This window comes from Zalophus californianus, chromosome 16, assembly GCF_009762305.2.
Source record: "Zalophus californianus isolate mZalCal1 chromosome 16, mZalCal1.pri.v2, whole genome shotgun sequence".
Taxonomy (NCBI): domain Eukaryota; kingdom Metazoa; phylum Chordata; class Mammalia; order Carnivora; family Otariidae; genus Zalophus; species Zalophus californianus.
The window spans coordinates 34,897,679-34,922,837 of record NC_045610.1 but is presented as its reverse complement, the minus strand read 5'-3'; the positions used below and the strand labels follow the sequence as shown (position 1 = coordinate 34,922,837).

At 41.1% G+C, this 25,159-nt stretch overlaps 1 protein-coding gene across 1 annotated transcript in view; it reads left to right on the top strand.

Annotated features, from left to right (window-relative positions):
• The window catches only part of UTP18 (UTP18 small subunit processome component), a 41,330-nt gene extending 16,392 nt beyond the window's left edge, over positions 1 to 24,938 (top strand). The window contains exons 8-14 of the mRNA XM_027624897.2: positions 1,007 to 1,107; positions 1,359 to 1,449; positions 5,927 to 6,050; positions 15,124 to 15,298; positions 22,271 to 22,413; positions 23,940 to 23,978; positions 24,765 to 24,938. Of these exons, the coding sequence (XP_027480698.1) occupies positions 1,007 to 1,107; positions 1,359 to 1,449; positions 5,927 to 6,050; positions 15,124 to 15,298; positions 22,271 to 22,413; positions 23,940 to 23,964 (659 nt within the window). The 3' untranslated portion in view covers positions 23,965 to 23,978; positions 24,765 to 24,938. The remainder of the gene's footprint in view (positions 1 to 1,006; positions 1,108 to 1,358; positions 1,450 to 5,926; positions 6,051 to 15,123; positions 15,299 to 22,270; positions 22,414 to 23,939; positions 23,979 to 24,764) is intronic.
• Positions 24,939 to 25,159: the final 221 nt, after the last annotated feature.

The window sequence follows — 25,159 nt, the reverse complement described above, 5'->3', positions numbered from 1 at the left end:
GTCTCCCTGGCCACCTGCTTCCCTTCCCTAGAGTTAGCCGGTGGTACCTATCCTATATGTATCCTTTGTATTAGGCAGTTTTTTAATGAGTAAGTTTGCTCACTAAGCTGTCTTGATGGAAGGAGTTTTCTACATGGTTAGTATGAGCCTTTTAGGCATGGAAAAGGAACATGTCCTTTTGTAAATAAGTAAATTGACTCTCTGGTTTATATTCTTCGCTCATGTGATTAGGTTAGACGAGTCACATTTTGGGAAGCTAGTCAACTCTTGAATACGCTGACACTTTGTGGATTTCTTTTCTTTTCTTTTTTTTTTTCCTTTTTGGATCCACAAAGTTAAGACTGTAGACTCCTTCATCATGGGATGTTTAGTAGGTGGCCAGCAACTAGTTTCTTTCTTTCTTTTTTTTTTTTTTAAAGATTTTATTTATTTATTTGTCAGAGAATGAGCACAAGCAGGGGGAGCGGCAGACAGAGGGAGAAGCAGGCTTCCCGCGGAGCAGGGAGCCCGATGCGGGACTTGATCCCAGGACCCTGGGACCATGACCTGAGCCGAAGGCAGACGCTTAACGACTGAGCCACCCAGGCGTACCCAGCAACTAGTTTCTACATGTTTCTGTGTTTTAGCTGTTTCTGATGGCCGTGTATTTCCCTCCTGGTAATGAACTTTGTGACAAAGAAGTATAATTTATCCTTTTAGTTGATTACAGATGTACCGTTTACGTTTGGGAAACTAGTTGATAGGTTTACTCTTTGGAGAGCTGAGTCTCTGGCTGCAGTTCAGATGGTGAATGTTAACCAAGACAGAGAAGAAAAGGAAGCACTTAGTAATGACCTTATATTTGGGTCATACTCAGTGATGCATGGGGTCAGACTTAATTCAGAATCTGAGCCTACTTTTGGTTTAGTTTGAGGCACTTAGATATTTTAAAAGAAATTCTCAATTGTGTTGATAACGTTATTATTGAAAATCGTATTAATCCTTATTGATTTGTCTCCTCTCTCAGGTTTGAAAGAGAAGATAGTGAGGAGCTTTGAAGTGTCTCCAGATGGGTCCTTCTTGCTGATAAATGGTGTTGCTGGATATCTTCATTTGCTGTCAATGAAGGTGAACCATTATTAGTGGTTGCTTGTTTTTTTAGGATGAGACGTTAGTGTAGGATAGTCTTGAACCATAACTCTAGGTGTCCTGAAATCCGCCTTGTAAGCGGGGGGACACAGTGGGACCTGGGGAGAACTTGAGTATAGGGACAAAGTTGAGTAGGTGCTACAAAACAGAACTAGATTGTTTTTATTCCCAGTGTGATTCTTCCATGCACCTCCTAACAATTTGATAAGTAATATTTGTTATTCTTTCAGACTAAAGAACTGATTGGTAGCATGAAAATTAATGGAAGGGTTGCAGCATCCACGTTCTCTTCAGATAGTAAGAAAGTGTACGCCTCTTCAGGTAGGTTAATGACATGATCATCTAAAGCTTTTTAAAAGCTTTGGATGTGGGGGCGCCTGGGTGGCTCAGTCGTTAAGTGTCTGCCTTTGGCTCAGGTCATGATCCCAGGTCCTGGGATCGAGCCTCGCATCGGGCTCCCTGCTCAGCGGGAAGCCTGCTTCTCCCTCTCCCACTGCCCCCACTTGTGTTCCCTCTTTTGCTGTGTCTGTCAAATAAATAAATAAAATCTTAAAAAAAAATAAAAGCTTTGGATGTGTTTACATTTCAGATTTAACCAAAGACAATGTTTGATTTTAGACTTTTTTTGTGTTAGAAAGTCATTTTTATTTTTAGATTTTGTTATTGCCATTTGTTTTCTTATTTACTAACTAGTAATAGTTATTAACTATTTTAGTAAATATTATTTATTATTAATATTATTTATAAAAATAATAAATATTTACTAACTAGTAATAGTTACCATTTAACATTTCCTAACTGGTAAATAGTAACCATTTAACCATGTTACCATGTTTGGGGAAAATATGGGAAGAAAATGCTTATTTAAAAGATGATTCATGGGGGCGCCTGGGTGGCTCAGTTGGTTAAGCGACTGCCTTCGGCTCAGGTCATGATCCTGGAGTCCCGGGATCGAGTCCCACATCAGGCTCCCTGCTCAGCGGGGAGTCTGCTTCTCCCTCTGACCCTCTTCCCTCTCATGCTCTCTGTCTCTCATTCTCTCTTTCTCAAATAAATAAAAAAAATAAAATATTTAAAAAAAAATAAAAGATTCATTCTCAGACTTTCTTTTGAAAACTACTTGGAATCATCACCCTTTTCTTTTAGCAGTACATTTTCACTTGGATGATGTTTTAAATGTTCTTCATCATTGACTGAAAACGATTCAAGTTTCACCTTCTGACATTCCCGTGGTGCGATTGACCAGCTATCACCATTGACAGTCTCTAATCTGGCACTTTTCTGCTCTTCTGCCTTTCTGATTGTCCTGTGCCTTCTTGGGCTCTGAGTCCCTTTCCTATAGGATCTTGGGGCCATCATAATCTCAGTGTAGCTCATGATGCTTGGTATTGGGAGGCAGCAAAGTAGTTCTGCCTGTGAGTACTATTCTCCAGTCTCCGTGGGGCTCTTCTTAAGCAGGACTTTTGCTCTACCTCAGCTAGCAGCACTTGATGATACAGTGTTAGGTTTTTTTGGTTTTGTTTTGAGCATTAATTGACATGTAACATATTAGGTGTACAACATAATGATTCAATATTTGTGTGTATTACAAAATGATCACAATAAGTCTACTTATCATCTGTCACTACACATAGTTACAGTTTCTTGTGATGAGAACTTTTAAGATCTACTCTCTTAGCAACTTTCAAATGTGCACTACTGTATTACTGGCTGTGGTCACCATATTGTACGTTGTCTCCATGACTTATTTTATAACTGGATTAAAAAATTGTGTTATTTATTTATTTATTTTAGAGAGTGCACGGATAGGGGGGAGGGGCGGAGGGAGAGAGAAAGAGGGGAAGCAGACTCCCTGCTGAGCAGGGAGCCCGATGTGGGGCTTAATCCCAGGACCCTGGGATCATGACCTGAGCCAAAACCAAGAGTCGGACACTTAACTGGTTCAGAGCAATGTTCCTTATGAAATGGCCTTTGGATCCTGGGAGGGTCAGAGTAGGAGAAAAGAGATGGAGGGTCAGAGATACTAAAATTTGGTATATGAATTGGATGCAGATGTAAAATATTTACAAATTTGATCATTACTGTGGAGGTCTTATTTTCCATAATAAAGGTCCTAAAAGCATAGGGAAGAGTAGTCCATAGTCTGGCTTTGGTAACATCTAGATGACCTTCCTGCCATTGATCCCTTTTCTTCCCATTTTAGTCTGTTGCTAGTTGGGCTAATCTTTAAATGCCTTCCTTTATTGTAACATTGCTGTACAGACAAATGCAAAGATTTTCAAATTTGACCCTGTTCAGTTTTTTCAAATATATTTTACTACTACCTAATCTAAACCCTTATGCCAGCCTGGGAAATCTTCTTTGTCAAGGAAATAGTTGAAATAGTGAGATCAATTGAATTCTTATTGGGAGGATAAAAATAGAGAAAAGTGAACTTTGGGGGCACCTGGGTGGCTCAGTTGGTTGGGTGACCGACTTGATTTTGGCTCAGGTCATGATCTTGGGGTCCTGGGATCAAGCCCTGCATCGGGCTCACACTCAGAGTCTGCTTGTCCTCTCCGTTTGCTCCCCCCGCTCCAGCACTCTCTCTAAAATAAATAAATAAAATGTTAGAAAAGTGAACTCTAGTGCAATATCCATAGAAAAGGCAGAGATGAAATGGGTGAGTGAGGAGCACCTTTGTGATGAGTGTAGGGTCCTTAAATCTTTAAATGGGTGTGAAGAAGAGGGTGATCATCAGTATCATGTGCTTTAGGAGAGAGAAAAAAGGGTAAGGGCAGATTTTGGCAATAGTCATTTTTTTTTTTCTTTTAAAGTTTGTTTATTTTTTTCAGTAATCTCTTTACCCAATGTGGGGCTCAAACTCAACGAACCCCTGAGAGTCGCATGCTCTTCCAACTGAGCCAGCCAGGCGCCCCGATTGTCGTTACTATCATGAAAATATTCATGTTCCCTTTAGATTTAACATCATCCTCAGTCTTACACACATTCTCCCTTCTCTAAACTATTTGTGTGTACTGCTCACAGTTGGCTTTTTTTTTTTTTTTAAGATTTATTCCCTTATGAGATCTTGCCATTTGCAATGACGTGGATGGAACTGGAGGGTGTTATGCTGAGTGAAATAAGTCAATCAGAGAAAGACATGTATCATATGACCTCACTGATATGAGGAATTCTTAATCTCAGGAACAAACTAAGGGTTGCTGGAGTGGTTGGGGGTGGGAGGGATGGGGTGGCTGGGTGATAGACATCGGGGAAGATATGTGCTATGGTGAGCGCTGTGAATTGTGTAAGACTGTTGAATCACAGATCTGTACTTCTGAAACAAATAATGCAACATATTTTAAGAAAAAAGAAAAAGAAGAAGATAGCAGGAGAGGAAGAATGAAGGGGAGTAAGTCAGAGGGGGAGACGAACCAGGAGAGATGATGGACTCTGAAAAACAAACTGAGGTTTCTAGAGGGGAGGAGGGTAGGGGGATGGGTTAGCCTGGTGATGGGTATTAAAGAGGGCACATTCTGCATGGAGCACTGGGTGTTATGAACAAACAATGAATCATGGAACACTACACCAAAACAAATTATGTAATATATGGTGATTAACATAACAATAAAAAAATTAAAAGATAAAAAAAAGATTTATTCCCTTATTTTAGAGCACGTGCACTTGAGCACGGGGAGGGGCAGAGGCAGAGGGAGAGAGAGAATCCCAGGCAGACTCCCTGCCGAGTGCAGAGCCCAAAGCAGGGCTTGATCCTATGACCCTGAGATCATGACCTGAGCCGAAATCAAGAGTTGGGCGCTTAACTGACTGAGCCACCCAGGGGCCCCTCACAGTTGGCATTTATTATAGTTTAAATGATTTGGTAGTAGATAAAGTTATATGTATCTTAAATTATAACTCCCTTATGGTCTGGATCCCTTCATTCTCTACTTCCTCCATCATGACCATCATCATCAATTTGGTATGAAAGTGTCCTGGCCTCACATATAGGTGCTCTAGTGCCTGTTGATGGAGGTTGGAACTTACTATGGTGGATATTTTGTTTTTTGTTTTTTCACATTTTTGCTCCAATAATTCATCTGAGCCAAATTTGGAAGTTTCTTCTGAAAACTCAACTCAAGCCAAGAGTTTGTATTTTCACTCTAAACTTAAAGATACTGTTTATTAACTACTCATGAGGATGAAGTTTTCTATACGTGGGAATGTATACCAGAAATATTTTTTGCCAATTTCCTTTCTTTTTTTTTAATATTTTATTTATTTATTTATTTGAGAGAGAGAATGAGGTAGAGAGAGCATGAGAGGGGGGAGGGTTAGAGGGAGAAGCAGACTCCCTGCTCAGCAGGGAGCCCGATGTGGGACTCGATCCCGGGACTCCAGGATCATGACCTGAGCCAAAGGCAGTCGCTTAACCAACTGAGCCACCCAGGCACCGTCGGCCAGTTTTCTAGACCTAGCACGTTTATAGTGAGTTTTTGTTTGCAGTCCCTTCTAGTATTAAAGAGAGGCTTAAGGGATGCCTGGGTGGCTCGGTTAAGTGACTGCCTTTGGCTCATGTCATGATCCTTGAGTCCTAGGATCGAGTCTCACGTCGGGCTCCCTGCTCAGCAGGAAGTCCGCTTCTCCCTTTGACCCTCCCCCCTCATGCTCTCTCTCATTCTCTTTCTCAAATAAATAAATAAAATCTTTAAAAATAAAAAAATAAAAGAAAAAAGAGAGGCTAAGAATGGTCAGTTCACTTGGCTTTCACGTTTAAAACAAAATTAACCAACCCTTTTTTGGCTCTTCCTTTCAGGCGATGGGGAAGTTTATGTTTGGGATGTGAACTCTAGAAAGTGCCTTAACAGATTCGTTGATGAAGGCAGTTTATATGGATTAAGTATTGCCACATCTAGGAATGGACAGTATGTGGCTTGTGGGTAAGTAAAGAGAGGTTCTTGTAACCTTAATCATGTGCCAATGAGAAAATACTGAAGAATCAAATATCCTAGGGGCACCTGGGTGGCTTAGTCGGTTAAGCGTCCGACTCTTGATTTTGGCTCAGTTCATGATCTCAGGGTCATGAGATCAAGCCCCACATCGCGCTCTGTGCTAGGCGTGGAGCCTGCTTAAGATTCTCTCCTTCTACCTCTGCTCTTCTTGCTCATGCTCTCTCTCGCTTTCTTTTTAAAATACACAAATAAATAAAATTTTAAAAAAAGAATTGAATATACTAGATAGTGCTTAAGTAGTTCTGTTTATAAACTTCAGTAATAGAGAATCTGTACATCCGGGTCTTTTGCATTTTATTATCTTAATGCAATGTTTAATAATGTTAATGGTGGGTGGCTTATGAGCGCTTTGACAAAGAAATACTGGACTGTCTTAGATCATTGTATTTTTTCTTGTATTCGAAATATTCATTTGATCACATCAAGTTTTCTTATTGCTGTTTTGGCTTCTTGCCATTGACAGGGAAACAATAAGTTAAACCTTGGGTTTAAGTTTTAAAGATATTTAAGCAGTTTTTTCTTTGGCTAGTGGTATAAATCAAACATAGGTTCCTTAGAAATACTGCTTGTTAATATTGTAGAAACTTTGTGAAAATATTATTTAGAACATGTCATTGTGTTATCACTGGAAAGAAATGGTTATTACATTGGGAGAAAGATGGCTGTATTCTCCTACTTGATTCTAAAGATGCATGGGTCGAGGAAGCATTGGAGACTTTCCTGGATTTCTGAATTATCTTACCTACCAAACCACTCGTCAGCACCTGTAACTTTAGAGCTTCCAACAGTGGATTTTTATGACTTTCTTAGACTAGCCACAACTTCAGTCAAATCTCCCTAGGTGAGAGGTGAAGTGGGTCTTGCCATCTGGAAGCACAGCATATTCCCCACTCTTTCTTCACTCCCTCCTTCAAGGTTAAAATTGGGGCAAATCCTTGTAAACATCCCCACCACCATTTGAAAATTGGTCACCTGCTACCTTTGGGGCATGGACGGAAAGGAAAGTAGGATCAGGCTGTGGAGCTTGGAGACCAGGTCAAAATAAAGGCCTTGACAAAGGCCCCTCCCTGTCCTGGGTTCTCCCTAGTCACCACACCTACTACAGACCTGTAGGGAGGGATGTCTCAGCGTGAGCCCAGCATTTGCCCAGTGTGTGCACTATGGCAGCAGTCCATGGTTAGTAGAACTTCTGGGAGTAAAGCTCCTTTAAAATGAAGACTGGTTTGAAACTAATGTTAAGTAATTTTAAGCAAAATTGCCCAAAAATGGCCTTCACTTAAATTTGTGAAGTTAGTCTTTTTCTGATCCTTTCCTCTCTTTTTTGAATCACTTTTATTATTTTATTCATTGGGCCCTTTGAAGGACCCAAACAGGAAAGAATCTAGTACTAGTTTAAACTCATTTGATTTTAATTGTCCTCAGTGTAGTAGAATTCGGATTCGGATGTGCTTGGTCGAAGACCATTATTAGGTTTTTATTGTTACACCTGTAGAGAAAGGCCTTAACCTTGTTAGAGGAATTTCTGAGGTTATTAGGGAGGTGGGGAAGAGTGCCCAGTGGTGGAGAGCTGAACTGCACTGGCTGGCTCCCTTGCTCTCCCCTTCTTCACCTTTCTTCCGGCTCTCCCCGCTCCTCCTCTCGCTGCCCTCACTGCCCTCCTCCTAGTACTGCTGTGAAAGCCCCCTCTCTCTCAGCCTCTGCTGTTAGGAATTGACGCCTTTGATTGAAAAACTCATCAGTTTTGTATCTGTTAATTCTTCTCATTCAGTGTCGTGACATAAGGTAGATGCTTTGTTTGTAGTTTTGCTCTGATAGGGCAGTAGGGAAACTATGTTGTAAATAGAGAGCTCTATTCATTTGCATTGTTGTTTTAAGATTTTTATTTATTTGAGAGAGAGCATGAGCAGGGGGAGAGGCAGAGGGAGAAGCAGACTCCTCACTCAGCAGGGAGACTAATGGCAGGGCTCAATCCCAGGACCCTGGGATTGTGACCTGAGCCAAAGGCAGACACCTAATTGAGCCACCTAGGCGCCCTACGTTATTGTTTTTCTATGGCATTTGTTAATGTAAGTATTGCTATATACGTCTAGAAGGCTTTCATATTAATTCCTGCAACATCAGTATTAGAATGTACTTGGGAAATCTCTGGACTACCCTTCATTCTGTAGACAGGGACTGATGCTCAGGAGTGTTCTGTAAGAGACCATTGAAATCACTGACGAAGTAGGGAACCCTGTGGTCTCACTTTTTCAAGTGCAGTTCTCTCTCACTCCACTGGGTGGAACCTGTAGTTAGGTCGTTATCTTTGCTGCATCTTGTGTCAGTGCAATAGGGTGTCTTGTTTTGTGACTTCCTAGCTGGTCTAGAAGTCAGTCTGTTAAGAAAGAGACGTGTGAAGGTCCACTAGGTACAAAGCACTGTATGTTGAAGAATGGAAAAGAGTTGAGATATGGCATATTCTCTCTTGTGTGTCACAGCCCTTTGTGAATGTAGAGGCTCTTAGGACCTCAGAAGGTAGCTCACCAAATTCAGATGACCTCATAAGGTGAGTTGGAGAATAGAATCTCCTTTATTTTGTTTTATTGTTTTATTTTCTCTGCTTACAGTGGGCAAGTTGGGAATATCTCATTCTGCAGCCATGGTCCAGATCACTAGCCTTAGGCTCCTGCCTTTACTAGGGGTGCAAGCTACAAACCACTTTGGGGCCTTTGCATTTTGAGAATTTTAGGTCAATGCCATAGAAATACCTATCTTTGTATTTTCAAATCAAAGTTCTATCAGGTGATTAGAGATTTGTTGACTCTAGTCTGCATCAGCATCTTATAAATACACAAGTTAAAATTGCCTTTTTTGGGCACCTGGGTGGCCCCACATCAAGCACCCTGCTCTGTGGGGAGTCTGCTTCTCTCTCTCCCTCTGCCCCTCCCCCCACTTGTGTGCACTTTCTCTTTCGCTCTCAAATAAATAAAATCCTTAAAAAAAATAAAAATAAAATTGCCTTTTTATTTTGGTTCCCATCTAAGTAGTTTCAAACTTTGAATAATAATTATAATAAACAGATTTAGCAGCACATTTTCCCCCAGCATTTACCATGTGCCAAGGACTGTTGTTTTTCTTATATAACTATATATGTATATATGTGTGTGTATATTGACTATATATGTCTGTGGGTGTGTATATATATCTTTCATATATATCTTTCAAGTATTCTCATTTCCTACTTCACAATATAGGTACTATTATCTCCACTTCACAGGTCGGGGAGCTGAGGCACTGTGGGTTAAGTAACTTGGTTAAGGTTGCACAGAGAGTAAGGGAGAGCCAGCAGTTACAGCCCAAATAGTCTGGCGGCAAAGCCCGAGCTCTTAATTCCTCTGCCGCCTGTTTTGAAGGTACACCTCCCTCCGTTTGTGTTTTTAAATATGTAAAGGTACAGTTTACTAGGAGTTTTGTAAATTAAGAAACTTACAAGAAGCAAAGAAAATTTATAGTCCAGTTTGTCTTGAGTATGAATCCTTTTGTGCCATGTATAGAATCCCTTTGGAAAATCTTCAACAATTCTGTGTTTCAGCTTTTACATAGCTTTATCTTTTATCTCTTTAAATCTCTAAATGTGGGTGCCTGGGTGGCTCAGTTGGTTAAGCAACTGCCTTCGGCTCGGGTCATGATCCTGGAGTCCCGGGATCGAGTCCCGCATCGGGCTCCCTACTCAGCAGGGAGTCTGCTTCTCCCTCTGACCCTCTTCCCTCTCATGCTCTCTCTCTCAAATAAATAAATAAAATCTTTAAAAAAAAAATCTCTAAATGTACCTTAGATTGCTATTTCTTCTACTTAAATTTGGGTTTTAAGCCCTTAGCTTAAGACTTTGCTTCCGGATTTCTGTGATTTCAGTCACCTCTCCGGGTTTGGAAAATATGGGAGCTAGTCTTCTGGAACTTAAAGCTAATAAACAAGTGTCTCTTTCATTTTTGTGCTGTAGGATATTTTCAGTATTCGTTTATTTTCATCTTTATTGTCCTGTATCTGTTCCCTCCTTTGTTTATCTGGATGGTGTCTTAGTCTAATCCTGCATGTCCATCACAGTAGCCACTAGCCACATGTGGCGAGTTAAATTTAAATCACTTAAAATAAAAATCTGTTCCTTAGTGACGCTCGCCACATTTTAAGTGTTGAGTAGCCGCATGTATTTAGTGGCTCCCATACTGGACAGTGCAGATACAGAGCATTTCCATCATCACAGGAAGGTGTGTTGAATTTCTCTGGTTCAATCCAGTCACTTTACTGATAAGAAAACTGAGGTCTAAGAGTTGGGTAATTTAAGTTTTGTTTATTGGTTGTTACTCATTAAACTGATTATTGGCAGAGCTGGGTCTGGAAGTCAGGTTGTCTGGTTCCCAGTTGTGTGTTCTTTCCACACTGCCATCCCCCAAATATTTTGATTTTTATATTCAGAAAATACTGGATAATTCAGGGTTATAGAAAAATATGAACTTCATTAGTATTTAGGGCCTGGAGTTAATAGTCCTTTAATTTTAACACTCTCATTGGACATATGAAATGGGTTTCATTTTAGTTCATCTCGAGGATCTTTAGGATACATATGTTTTACAATGCCAGAAAAACCTGTTTTATTCAATGATATGTTTCTGCCTTGGTTTTCTCATTTGTAAAAACATTGACCGTTTAGGGATTGTGAGATAGAAGAACGACAGTGTGTCACCACCTTCTAATAGTTCATGGTCCCATGGTGAGGACAGATGGAGCCATGTGGCTCTTTACAGACAAGTTATGAGGTCTGCTGTTGAGATACAGTGTCTCTTAACAGTGTAAGGATTGGGTGAAGGCTGTTGTAATGGTCACCTGGAAAAGTATTTTTGTACGTGTTGGCACTCGAGCTAAGCATTGGAGGGCCAGGTAGGATTCAGAGAAAGGTGTTGCAGGCAGTGGAAAGGAAGGGTATGAAGGGAAGAGGGTTCAGGTTTGGATTCTGAGTGGAGTGCAGATGGAGTGCAGATGGGGTGACTCCTGAAGGCTTAGGCGACAGAGGGAAGCAGGAGGGGACAGCTTGTAGAGGTCTTCTACACTGTGTTGAAGAGTGTGGACATTACATTGAGTGGAAGGAGAAAACATCAAGGGTTTTTAAGTAGAGGAGAATCATGATAATATCTAAAGTTTAGGGTTTGAAGTAGATAATTCCCATGACAACTTTTAGCAGGGGCAACAGAGGTGCAGGGAGCCTTGAGGTCATTGCAATGGGACCGTTGCTAAGGACAGTGGTAATGGGAACACGGGAGAGATAGGCAATGAGGTTTGTGATGTATGTCCGAGCTGCTTAGAAAATTGGGATGGGAGAGAAGCAGTGACATTCTCAGGCTCTAGGCCTGAGCAGCCAGAAGAGTGGACTTGTCCTGGTATGAGGGGGGAGGAGGAGGTGGACTATTGTGGGAAGAGGTGCATTCATGTCCACGAGCCGTTAGAAGTGCGGCGTGGCTTAGAGTAAAGGCACTAATTTAGACGTGATAGGAGATGGGTGGTCCGTGGGAGTAAATGAGATGTATGAGACCACCTGGAGGTAGGGCTGAAATAGACCCCGGGGGACAAGAGTCCATGGAGAGAGGTGACTGAGGATAAGAATAACATCAATGGAGTTTGGTCTCTGAGAATGCAACAGAGGAGAGGGTTTGAGTTCTGTGTTCACCCTGTTTGCTTTAAGTTCTATAGGGTGTCTAATGGCTATGGTGGCCCCCTGGTTGTGACAGTTAAAATGTCCCCCCACGGGCAGAATTGTCCCTGGCTGGTGACTACTGTTTTCTACTTTATAGTTTCTTCTTGCTCATAGTATTAATTTCTTTGTGGCCCCTGTGTGCTCTTCCTGTATGCCTTTTTAGCTTTGACACCCACCACCACCATGATTCCCAGTCCTAGTTCATAAGACAAACGCTGATCTGGCTAATTGCCATCATTCCTGTTTGTGAAGATTTTTGTGTACCATGACACTCTGTGGTTGCTGATCTGCTAATAGATTGACTGCCTGTGATTCAGGAACTTGCTTCTAGCCCGGTCAGCTGTGGTTGGGGGTAGAAGGGTAGCAGTCATGTCTACTTCTTTAGGTAAGAGTTCAGGGGTAAGCTAGTAAGCATGCTTATTTCTCTGTTCCTGTTCTTCCCCTTACCTATGATACCTTGTTTGTTTGTTTGTTTATGAGAGAGAGAGAGCGAGCACAAGCAGGGGGAGCAGAGGGAGAGGGAGAAGCAGGCTTCCCGCTGAGCAGGGAGCCCAATGCCGGGCTCGATCCCAGGACCCTGGGGTCATGACCTGAGCCGAAGGCAGGCGCTTAACTGACTGAGCCATCCAGGCATCCCCCTGTTCTGCTTTTTAACTTAATGTTTGCCTTCCCCAGCTTGAGTCCTGTCTGTGTCTTCCACAAAGTTTCATCTGGTCCAGCCTCACCTCATACTGCTTTTTCCTTTCCTGATGTTATAGGTCACATACAGAGCTTAGTGGGCTGTATTATATTTTCTTGTGTTTCTGGCTATTGCTTGCAGGTATATTTTTTTCTGGGATAAATTCCTTCTGGTATTTTGTATTCCTGCATAATGTGCTGTTGGACATACATTTCTCATTCAATAAATACTAACTACTTTCAGTGACATATTAGAATTCGTTATGTCTGTTTTTTTAAAAAGATTTTAAAGTTTATTTTAAAGAGAGCAAGTGAGGGTTGGGGGTGAGGGCAGAGAGAGAGAGAAAGAGAAACCCAAGCCGACTCTGCACTGAGCACTGAGCCCGATGTGGGACTTGATCTCACAATTCTGAGATCATGACCTACGCTGAAACCAAAAGTTGGACGCTCAACTGACTGCCACCCAGGTGCCCCAGAATCAATTTTATTCTTTTAGCAGAAATACCACTATTAGATTAAGTTTCCATATATCAAAGTGATCAACTTGTGCCATTTTTGTTCCACAAATTTAATCAATAGTCAAATAAGAATGAGTAGGCATTTAAGGAGCCTCTCATGTTCATGAAGGTAAGATTTGATCTGAGGGGCCCCTGGGTGGCTCAGTCGGTTAAGCATCTGCCTTCGGCTCAGGTCATGATCCCAGAGTCCCGGGAGCTGCTTCTTCCTCTGCCCCTCACCCTGCTCTCCCCTCTTTCTGTCTCTCTTTCAAATAAATAAGTAAATAAAGTCTTAAAAAAAAAATTGATGTTTAGAAGAGAGCCATATGGATTATAACTTTTTGTCCTTAATTAAGATGGATTTAGCCATAAATCAGTGTTTAGCAAGAAAAGAGATTTGGTTTAAGTACAATGAGTAGATTTTTTTATCCAAGTCAAAAATACCAGTAAGGAAAAGATGAAATTTGTTAGTCCTTTTGGGTTGCTATAATAAAGACCCATAGACTAGGTAGCTTAGAAACAACAGAAATTGATTTTTCCTCCTTCTGGAGACTGAGAGTCTGAGGTCAGGGTGCTCACATGATTAGGTTCTGTGGAGACCCTCTCCCTGGTTACAGACCGTCAACTTCCTGTGTCCTCACATGGAAAGAGGGAGAGAGCCTCGGGGGTCACTTTTTTTTTTAAGGTTTTATTTATTTATTTGACAGAGAGACAGAGAGGGAACAGAAGCAGGGAGAGTGGCAGAGGGAGAAGCAGACTTCTCACTGAGCAGGGAGCCCAATGTGGGGCTTGATCCCAGGACCCAGGGATCATGATCATGACCCGAGCCGAAGGCAGACGCTTAACGACTGAGCCACCCAGGCGCCCCTGGGGTCACTTTTATAAGGGCTCCATCGTTGTGACCTAATCCCCTCCCATAGGCCCCACCTCCTAATAAGGGGGCGTTAAGATTTCATCATAGGAATTTCAGTGGGGCACAGATATTCTGTCCGTAACAAAATTAAATAAACCAAGGATATTTGTTGTGTCTCCTGAGTGGTTATGGTTGGTTCTACTTAAAGGGTTCTGAGAGTCATATGAGAAAATGTGTATGTAAGTAGTTGGAAGACTCAAAGGCACTCACATACTGTTTGTGTGGTTGGCTGTCATTTCAGGTATAGAACCCTGTGTGTGAACTGAATTGGTCTTGTTAATGCATTATGTCTGATTCATTGTAAGCAGTAGATACTGAAACAATAAATGAGGATGTTTGAGTGGGAGGAATGAGAGCACATTTAGTGGAATGTACGTGTGTCACCCTTGTGACTTTGAGGCTTTTTCTCTTGCATCTTTCAGGTTGTGTTGCTAATGAAGTTTGAATTAATTTTCTGAGTTACAAGTACCTGGTCCCTGTTCCTTATAAATGATGCCCATAACAGGAGGTAGTCTGAACATTTACTGAAAGTTCTTGTCTGTGAATGATTCTGTTAATGGGCAGATCATCAAGATTTACTTTTTATGAGTATTGGATGTAATTTGTTGCTGTAAACATTTCAGTAAACAGAGTGCATGATCACTTCCATAATTCTTGACTAGATATTCCCAGGAGAGCAGAACTAAGATACCTATTACAGCTGCTGTTTGACACTGTTTTGGCAGTTCTCACAAATATGATAGAATAAAAAGAGAAAAGAGGAACTCTAAATAAGGGAAGAACAGCTCTCATTCTCATTTTCGAATGTTAGGTCTGCCATAAACACCATGGGAGTGGCAGGCTTGGTCTCGATCTTGTTCACCTTTGTATCACTTAACTCTAGTGCCTGGCATAAAGTTGATGTTCAGTAAATATTTATTGAAGGAATGAATAATGGAGAGTCTATGCTTTCTTGAATTTCTAGCTCACAGTTGAAAAGCTGCCGGAGTTGAGTTTAGCAAGACTGCAGGAGAACTGGTAGAATGTGTTTAGCTTTTGCCTTGGGATGAACTCTACAGCCCTGGTCCCTTTGTAACAATACACTATGATTGCTACAGATACCAGTGTGTGGGGTTCAATCTGTGTTCATTTAGGTTGTGAAAGCCCTTTTGTTCTTTTAATTTGTTGTATCCTCTTTTCTCTTTGCAGTTCTAATTGTGGAGTGGTAAACATATACAATCAAGATTCTTGTCTCCAGGAAACAAACCCAAAGCCTATAAAAGCTATAATGAACTTGGTTACAGGTGTTACTTCTCTGACCTTCAATCCTACTACAGAAATCTTGGCAGTTGCTTCAGAAGAAATGAAAGAAGCAGTCAGATTGGTAATATATCTTTACCTTAAAAAAAAAAAAAATCATTGCTAATCCTTAGGCTCCACACTGGGCATGGAGCCTAATTAAAAAAAAAAAATCTAAAATGTACTGAGGGATATGTGGTAGTTCTTCCCCGCCCCCAAATATCTTCGAGCTTAAGTTGAAAACATGGAAGGATAGTAGGAAAGAAGAGTGTTGGATTATTTTAAAAAGAGTAGCTTCTTTTGATGTAGAAATTACTAGTATTGTGGCTTTTGGGGGTGGTTGTAGAAGTGATGATGCACAGTAGCCCCCAAATTTGCCTTAAGGAATGTTTACAGCAAACACTCATTTTTCTACAGTTTTCTTTCCTTATCTCTGCCTTTTTTAAGCTCTGCTGTCATAACGGAGGGGGGGAGGCAATTCTTAGATTTTGAAAATAAATTGAGCTTGAAAATAAATTGTGTAAGCAGATTACACTTTAAATGGCTAGCGAGTACTTGAGAGTGTGCCTCTGTGCCAGGAGTCCCCAGGACCTCCCCCAGGTTTGGTGATTTACTAGGACTCACAGGATTTACTGTATGGTCTCATTCATGACTGAGCGTTACTACAGGGAAAGGATACACAGCAAAATCCGCCAAGGGACGGGTGCATGGGGCAAAGTCTGGAGGAGACCAGGCGCCGGCTTCCAAGAGTCCTCTTCTAGTGGAGTCACTCAGGGCATGTTTAATTCCTCCAACAAGTTGTGACCACACGGGTTGAGTGTGTTCTATCTGTGCTCAGGGTTTTTATTGGTGTCTGATCATGTAGCTATCCTCTGCCTAGCGTGCACCAAAATTCTAGGCTCCCAGAAGTAAAGGCAGGTGTTCAGCAGAAACCACATTGTACATCCTTTCGGAAGTGTCGCATCAGTGTAGAGAACTGTTTCCCAGTTAAGTTCCCACACATGATCTAAGGGCCACCCTTGCAAGTAGGCCTTTCTGAGGACAGCAGCCTCGGGTCTGTGTTAACTCCTTTCTTCCCAACCGCAGAGCCCGGCTGTCACTGCATCTCTGTGAGGTTTCCTACGCTGTAGGCAGAACCGGTTTCTTCGTTATTTAACAGTTCTTTGCTTGGGGCACCAGGTACGCACATGGCCCAGAACTCTGAATGGCGGTACTGCGTGGTGGTGGTGTTCCGTGTATACTGCCAAATTGTAAGCTCTCTGCAGAGACTCTACTTGTTCACTTACCAAAGGGTCTTGCATACTTTATTATGGCTTCGTGTAATAGTGTATAGTTTACAAAGATGTATAGAGAGTTCTTCAAAAAAATTGTGAGCCAAATAACAGTCCTCAGAAGATTAACTCACCCAAGAGTAACAGCTAGTTAAGGGCAGAACTGCTTTCAGAGTCTCCATTCTTCCTAGACTTTAGTGGTTTTCCAACTGTGAACTCCTCTGTTCCCTAGAAGGTGTACAAAACTCCAAATGGCAAGGAGGGCAAGGAGGAGGCTAAACCCTACCTGTATCACACTGAGCAGCTTCGTTCTTAGCAGGGGTCTGTATTGGCATTCTCCATAAACTTTTCTTGGAGGGAAGAAAGAAATCTGTTGGAAAAGAGTGAAAAATACAGCATTGTGTTACTGCCTTTGTGTTGTATGAATCGTTTGATGAATGAGAAGGTTCTAGTTCAAGTCAGTTTTAAAATCCCTGTTCCTCTAATGGGAGTGGCAGACTGGCACACATTAACCTTTTATCATTTTAATGGTAGTAAATTGTTTTAGAAAACCATGGGATCCATCTCCTGTTGACATAATATATTCTGGAAGACGCCTAGTAGTTCAGCCTAGTTTGCTTCAGTGATCATGGCAGCATTTATGGTTTTTTACTGTGGCAAAATCACGCAAGGAATTCATTAGTAACAGCCAAATCCCATTTTTTAAATGGTAGTCAGCAATAATATCTAATGGAAAGAAGCCAGGCATGGCGGCCTCAGAGTGCCTCAGCGAAACAGCATTCGTGTCATTAAGTGTAGTCTCTCATAATGACCAAACAGTTCTGCTACCCCAGCACAAAGCAGTGAATATAAATCTAAGACATTGCACCAGTAAGAGACACAGAAGTTAAATTGTTATTGCATCTACAATCTTTGATGTAGTAGAAAGTTGTGGAACTTCTTATCCATTAAATTAAGGATGAGTGAGCTTTTTACTTGTTGAAATTTGATACCTGGGCCCTTAAATGTAATGACAGATATAGTGTTGGAGGTAAAGAAGTTGGGTTTTACTTTCAAGATTTATTTATTTTAGAGTGGGCATGAGTGCAGGGGGTGGGTGGAGGGGCAGAGGGAGAGGGAAAGAGAATCTCAAGCAGACTCCCTGCTGAGCATGGAGCTTGCTGCGGGACTAGATCCCATGACACCGAGATCATAACCTGAGCCAAAATCAGTCAAGAGTCGAGGTTTAACGGACTGAGCCACTCAGGTGCCCATGGGCTTTTTCTTAATTAACAGTTCAATTGTAGCTTCTAATACAAGGGCCATAAAGAGAGGTGAAGCACAACTGACTTCTCAGCAGGTGGGTGGGAGTTGGTCTGAGGGAAGAAGTGCTGATTCAGGGGGAGTCCACTGGGCGACTTCACAAATAGATACAGCAGGGTTTCTTAGGAGACCATTGCAAACACGTTTGTGCTCTTGATAGTCAAGTCTAGAGGAGAAAAAATATAAAATAAGTTGTTGATGTGTTGGTGTTCTCCTCCATCAGAAGGAGCACACTGGCCTGTTTTGTGAAGCCATGGCCGCTGTGTACAGTTGTGTAGGTTGTTACCTGAGGAGACACCACTTTTATCATACCCTTTATTAAGTGTGTGTATTTACCTGCATTTACCACAGTATTTCTGATACTCTCTTCTGTTTATTTAGCTACAAAAATAACACAGCGACTTTCTGGGAAAAATGGGCTTTAAAAAATTGATATGTGTCTTGTGCCCCAATTTTTGCCCCATTGTGAGCTCCCTAGTTGTAATAAGTAATTGACCTAAGTATGAAGTTACATGGATCCAAATTAGGAGACTTTAAAAAAATTTTTAATTTATTTTTTTTAATGACATAATGTGTTATTTGTTTCAGGGGTATAGGTCTGTGATTCATCAGTCTTACACAAGTCACAGCGCTCACCATAGCACATACCCTCTCCAGTGTCTATCACACAGCCACCCCATCCCTTCACCCCCTCCCCTCCAGCAACCCTCAGTTTGTTTCCTAAGATTAAGAGTCTCTTATGGTTTATCTCCCTCTGTGGTTTCCTCTTGTTTCATTTTTTCCTCTCTTCCCCTATGATCCTCTGCCTTATTTCTTAAATTCCATGTATCAATTATCATATGATAATTGTCTTTCTCTGATTGACTTCTCCTGCTTTGCATAATACCCTCTAATTCCATCCACATCATTGCAATTGGCAAGATTTCCTTTTTTGATGGCTGCGTAATATTCCACTATGTTGTGTGTTTTGTGTGTGTGTGTGTGTGTGTGTGTGTGTATGTATGTATACATACCACGTCTTCTTTATCCATTCATCTGTCGATGGACATCTTGGCTCTTTCCTAGTTTGGCTATCGTGGACATTGCTGCTATAAACATTGGGGTGCAGGTGCCCCTTTGGATCACTATATTTGCATCTTTGGGGTAAATACCCAGTAGTGCAATTGCTGGGTTGTAGGGTAGCTCTATTTTCAACTTTTTGAGGAACCTCCATACTGTTTTCCAGAGTGGCTGCACCAGCTTGCATTCCCACCAACAGTGTAGGAGGGTTCCCCTTTCTCCACATCCCCGCCAACATCTGTCGTTTCCTGACTTGTTAATTTTAGCCATTCTGACTGGTGTGAGGTGGTATCTCGTGGTTTTGATTTGGATTTCCCTGATGCCGAGCGATGTTGAGCACTTTTTCATGTGTCTGTTGCCCATTTGGATGTCTTCTTTGGAAAAATGTCTGTTCCTGTCTTCTGCCCATTTCTTGATTGGATTATTTGTTCTTTGGGTGTAGAGTTTGATAAGTTCTTTATAGATTTTGGATACTAGCCCTTTATCTGATATGTCATTTGCAAATATCTTCTCCCATTCTGTCGGTTGTCTTTTGTTCCTTTGCTGTGCAAAAGCTTTTTATCTTGATGAAGTCCCAATAGTTCATTTTTGCCCTTGCTTCCCTTGCCTTTGGTGATGTTTCTAGGAAGAAGTTGCTGCGGCTGAGGTCAAAGAGGTTGCTGCCTGTGTTCTCCTCAAGGATTTTGATAGATTCCTGTCTCACATTTAGGTTCTTCATCCAGTTTGAGTTTATTTTTGTGTGTGGTATAAGGAAGTGGTCCAGTTTCATTCTTCTGCATGTGGCTGTCCAATTTTCCCAACACCATTTGTTGAAAAGACTGTCTTTTTTCCATTGGACATTCTTTCCTGCTTTGTTGAAGATTAGTTGACCATAGAGTTGAGGGTCCATTTCTGGGCTCTCTATTCTGTTCCATTGATCTGTGTGTCTGTTTTTGTGCCAGTACCATACTGTCTTGATGATGACAGCTTTGTAACAGAGCTGGAAGTCCGGAGTTGTGATGCCGCCAGCTTTGCTTTTCTTTTTCAACATTCCTCTGGCTATTCGGGTTCTTTTCTGGTTCCATACAAATTTTAGGATTATTTGCCCCATTTCTTTGAAAAAAGTGGATGATATTTTGAAAGGGATTGCATTAAATGTGTAGATTGCTCTAGGTAGCATTGACATCTTCACAATATTTGTTCTTCCAATCCATGAGCATGGAACATTTTTCCATTTCTTTGTGTCTTCCTCAATTTCTTTCATGAGTATTTTATAGTTTTCTGAGTACAGATCCTTTGCTTCTTTGGTTAGATTTATTCCTAGGTATCTTATGGTTTTGGGTGCAATTGTCAATAGGATCAACTCCTTAATTTCTGTTTCTTCTGTTTTGTTGTTGGTCTATAGGAATGCCACTGATTTTCTGTGTACTGATTTTATATCCTGCCACTTTCCTGAATTCCTGTATGAGTTCTAGCAGTTTTGGGGTGGAGTCTTCTGGGTTTTCCACATAAAGTATCATATCATCGGCAAACAGTGAGAGTTTGACTTCTTTGCCGATTTGGATGCCTTTGATTTCTTTTTGTTGTCTGATTCCTGAGGCTAGGATTTCTAGTACTATGTTGAATAGCAGGGGTGATAGTGGACATCCCTGCCGTGTTAGGAGACTGTTTTTTCCAGTTTAGGTTAGAAAATAAAGAGAGTAGTTTAATGTAATTATCTTTTAAGAAGTCATTCAAGTGGAAAGGTCGGTTCTGGTATGTTTTATTTTGGAAGAGTCAGAAAAGAAGCTTCCCAGACTTCAAAGTCATGCCAGCAAAGTTAATGAGCAAACATCGGGGGCATAGTTTAAAAGTACCAGGTGACATATAGGGTGGAAACAAAGGTTAAGCATAAGACAGTTCTCTTGTTGGCACTTGTAGGAAATGGTTGTTTCCTGATAGTCTGCTCCCATGATGCCTTGGATCACCTGTTCAAAGTTGGCGCATGCTTGGAGGATGCAAACTTAGGATAGCCTAAGCAAAACACAGTTAAGAAGCCAACCACTTATCAAAAGTTCATAAAAAAAAAGTTCATATAATTTCCACATTCCCAAACTAAGTGTAAATAAATTTGGCATATTCATATTGTGGCTTCTCTCCTCTAAAATAACTAGTCTGCTTTATTAAGTATTTCTTCTTCTTTTTTTAAAATATATTTTTCAAGGAACCTATATAGAGAGTTTAAAAGTTAAGATCACGTCCGGGTACTGCCAACTTCTTGGCGTTAATGGGTCTAGACCAGTTCTCATTAGTACTAATGGCTCTGTGTTGATACCATGCTGTGCAGCAAGAACCTGCTTTCTGGGAAAGTTGAGAATACTTGAGATGGCTTGGAAATTCACTGTAAATTTCACTTTCTTGACAAAATGGTCAGTAGGTATATAGCAGAAGGAATAGGGCCTAATAAGTGACTAATCGAAACCTGTTTAATAGACAGATGTGTATATCACTGGGTTTTGCCCAGGGCTTGTCTATGAAAATCACCTTGATTGGGTGGTTTGAAGCCTCATCTAAAAGTGTGGAGGGTGACAGACCACCAAGCTTAGTGATAGCTTTCTTCACGTATTGGAACATGAAGGTGCTGTATTTTTTAGAAGAGGTAGAGAATATTTGAAAGTGAGAGATGTTAAAATTCTGGTCTACTTCAGGTCACTGCTTTTGTGCTGGGGTTTTATTTATCCACAAATGGGATGAGGGCTTGTGTCAGTCTTGGGCTTGGGCTCGGGCTCAGGCTCATTTTCCCCAGAAGTAGACTCTCTTGGGGAAAGAGACTGCGTCTCCTCATGTTTGGGCCTGGCCTGGGAGTCAGCTTTTTGGCTCTGTTTAAATCAGAACACAGTCTCACTCGATGAACCAGGTTTTCATGAGTTTGTCCTCGTTCAGAGGAGATTGGAAAAGGCAAAGAATACGTTATTACATACGTTGAAAAGTAAAAGTGTAGAAAGGAAATCATATGCTATTGGAATAGTTGGTAGGCCTTAGCTGGGCTTCAGTTATGTAAAATCAGACTCTTCATAATTAAAGTATCTGTGCCCTGTGACCACAGTATTGTTTACTGTGGTCATTAAGTTAGAGCATTGCTGGGTACTGCTGTTGACTTTTTACTTCAGTGTGTTCGTTTATTTATCTGCTCAGCAACACCGGAATCTCCCAGAGCACCATGGTGGATGCTGCATTAGAAGCATCAAGGAGATGCTTTCTTCTCCTCCCTCCTTTCCCTCTCAGTTAATAGCACATTGAAAAGCAAATTTTAATTTCAGAACACTTTGCTCCAGTGAGAGAATTGTACATCATATGTACTACCATCAAAATGAACTTTTTGTTCCAGCAGAAAGGTAGAACGAAGCCTAAAATTAAAGATGAGTTTGCAGTTGTTGTGATTTAAAGCTTTGTATTATTTACTACAGGTTCACCTTCCGTCCTGTACAGTATTTTCGAACTTCCCAGTCATTAAAAAGAAGACTATTTCTCTTGTTCATACCATGGATTTTTCTCCCAGAAGTGGATATTTTGCCTTGGGGAACGAAAAGGGCAAGGCTCTGCTATATAGGTGGGTATTATTTATGTTTAAACATCAGAAATACCTGTAACCTTCTCTTGAAAATATGAAGAGATACTGTTGTTAGATTCCCCATTCTGCACTTACATGTAGTTTATTAATTCTATAGCTTATTGATCAGTATAGTGATAAATTATTAATTGTAGAGTGTTTAGCTTGACTGTCATCTTCATTAACAAAATGCATTTTTTTTTTAAGATTTTATTTATTTGTTTGACAGCACAAGCAGGGGGAGTTGGGGAGGGAGAAGCAGGCTTCCTGCTGAGCAGGGAGCCCGACGTGGGGCTCAATCCCAGGACCCTGAGATCATGACCTGAGCCAAAGGCAGACGCTTAACCGACTGAGCCACCCAGACGCCCCCAAAATGCATTTTTCTACCATAAAATGTGACTAGCAGAAAAGTTCACCTGGAGATTTATTAATTTTTTAAAAAAAAATTATTTGGGGTCGGTAAGCTGTATTTTGAGAATGTCAGTTTGAGGAAGGGTAGCCACTTTAATAATATTGCCACTTTCTTGGTGCCTTATGTTTAGATTAACCTTTGTTGATTTGAAAATTCAGTGTTTACTCCACTAGATTTAAGTGGTTTTTTTTGAAAGAGGTGCTGCTCTCCCTGCAGCTGTAGGGATGTCAGCCACGGGGATGTCTAAAAGTTACGCTCTGTCCAGGTTCTTTTCTGTACTCAACATACTTGGCTATAGAGTGGGAATAAACCAAGCCTAGTTGCACGGTTGCTAGAAGATACAGGTGACGAGGTGGCTCTTCTGGGGGAACTGACGAGCTGGGAGCCTGTGACTTCAGTCACAGTCCCCGTCCTTGCTCCCCTGTGTTGGTGGTGAATGCTGCGTGGGACCCCGTATTTATGGCTTGTATGCTTCAGGGAAAGCCTGCTTTCAAAATACTGAAATCTGGTGTGAGGAGAAGGAGGATTGTAAACTGGTTTTGAGGAGATAATTGTGAAAAGAGGGTAAAGCAAACAGTAATATGGTCCCAATTTCTACTTTGAAAGGAAAGTGGGATACACCTGGAAAATCGATATATTCCATCATTCTCGTTCCCAGTCACTTTTGGAGTGATTCAGGTCGGGTTTTACAAAAGAATGCAGATTCCTACTGCACTTAGAAATTCTCTCCCAAAGCTTTGGTTTTATTATAATTGAATCTTATTTTCTCTAAGTTTAAGCACCAGAGACCATTAGAGTTTCCTCCAGAGCATTGCTGTCTAGGGAGACTATTTCTAGCAAGTGGGTTGGACTGACATGTCCGCTGGATAGGGCTGATCAGGTATTTCATAGACCCCCATTTAATGCTTTGGAGCAAGCTTAATGCTTTTACTAAAATCTGGGGAATTAGCTTTAGGATCCTTCAGAATGTCAGATTGAGGTGTCTTAACCTAGCTGCCTGGTGAGAATGATTATGATTACATTCCCGCCCCGGAAAATCTTCCTGAGTGCCATTCTCATTGACAGTACTGTGGGTAATCACGAAGTTGAGATGATTTGTCTTTCACTTTTTCAGGTTGCATCATTACTCAGACTTCTAAAGAGAATATTTGAAGTAAGAAAATCCTTTTTTATTGATTCTTCAGGTTTTAAGGTTAAACCCATTGCTGTCACTTGGCAGAGGGACCACATTAGCTGAGATCTTTGTTTCTTTGCCACCGGGTTGCTGTCTCTTCAGGTAGGGGAGTGGGATGGAAGTAGATCAGGAAGAGCCGGGTGGACTTGAACCTTCCCTGGGAATTTTTATTCCAAATCACAACAATCTGGCTCTGTTTTTCTGAGGTCAGATCTCTAATATGGTATTCACTAATGGTCATCAGAATTGTTATTCCTGAACATTTAATCCACAAAGGATAAACATAATAGCGAGAGATGAGTATCTTCAGATATAGTTTCCATGCCCCTTATTTTGTATATGTTTCTTGAGAGATTAAAAGTAGCTTGCCCCGTGGCTAGTTAATGGTAGCTTGTCACAAAACTAGTTAATGGCTGGTCATTAGTTTTGCTGCCCAGTATTTAAAACAGTAGAACATGCTTCCCTTCCCATGGCTTGATCTTTGACTTGGAAATATGGTAGTTCTGAGGTTGAGCTTTGCAGTTGGCAACCTGAGAACTCTTTTCATCTCTCTTCTGAGATTCATATGTATGTATGAGATTCAAAAATTTTCATATTGAGGAGACTCTGGGAGTGCATATAGGTTTAATTGTTGAGCAGAACATTAGCAAGAGGGGAAAGCAGTCTAGCTATCCTGCCTCCCCAAGTTATATAGCCGGCACGTACGTTTGTTGATGACCAGCAGCTGTAAATCAAAGTGTATAATTTCTTCTGTTCTTTTCTCAGATCCACTTGAGCCGCAAGAGAAGCTCATCTTGATATATCTTCTCAGAAACTTTCTGAATGTGTGATAATATATGTATAATGATTTATTGAGCCAGCTGTGCTTATTTAACAGAAATGTCTTAATAAACAAATAGCAACTTTTGTTTGAAAATAAATGTATGTTCTTTCCTTCCCACCTACACACAAACACACTGTCTTGGATGCGTTTATTCTCAGACTAAACATGAGAGACTGGAAACACCTGTCTGTAGCCAGAAATAATAGATATTCTCCTATTTCACAGTTTACCTTAATTACTCTTTCCCCCTTTCCCGGCATAGAGCTCTCCATGTTTCAGGGTATCAGTTAACAGAGCCTCTCTCGAGCTATTACAAGGTCAGTTGGCTTGATATGAG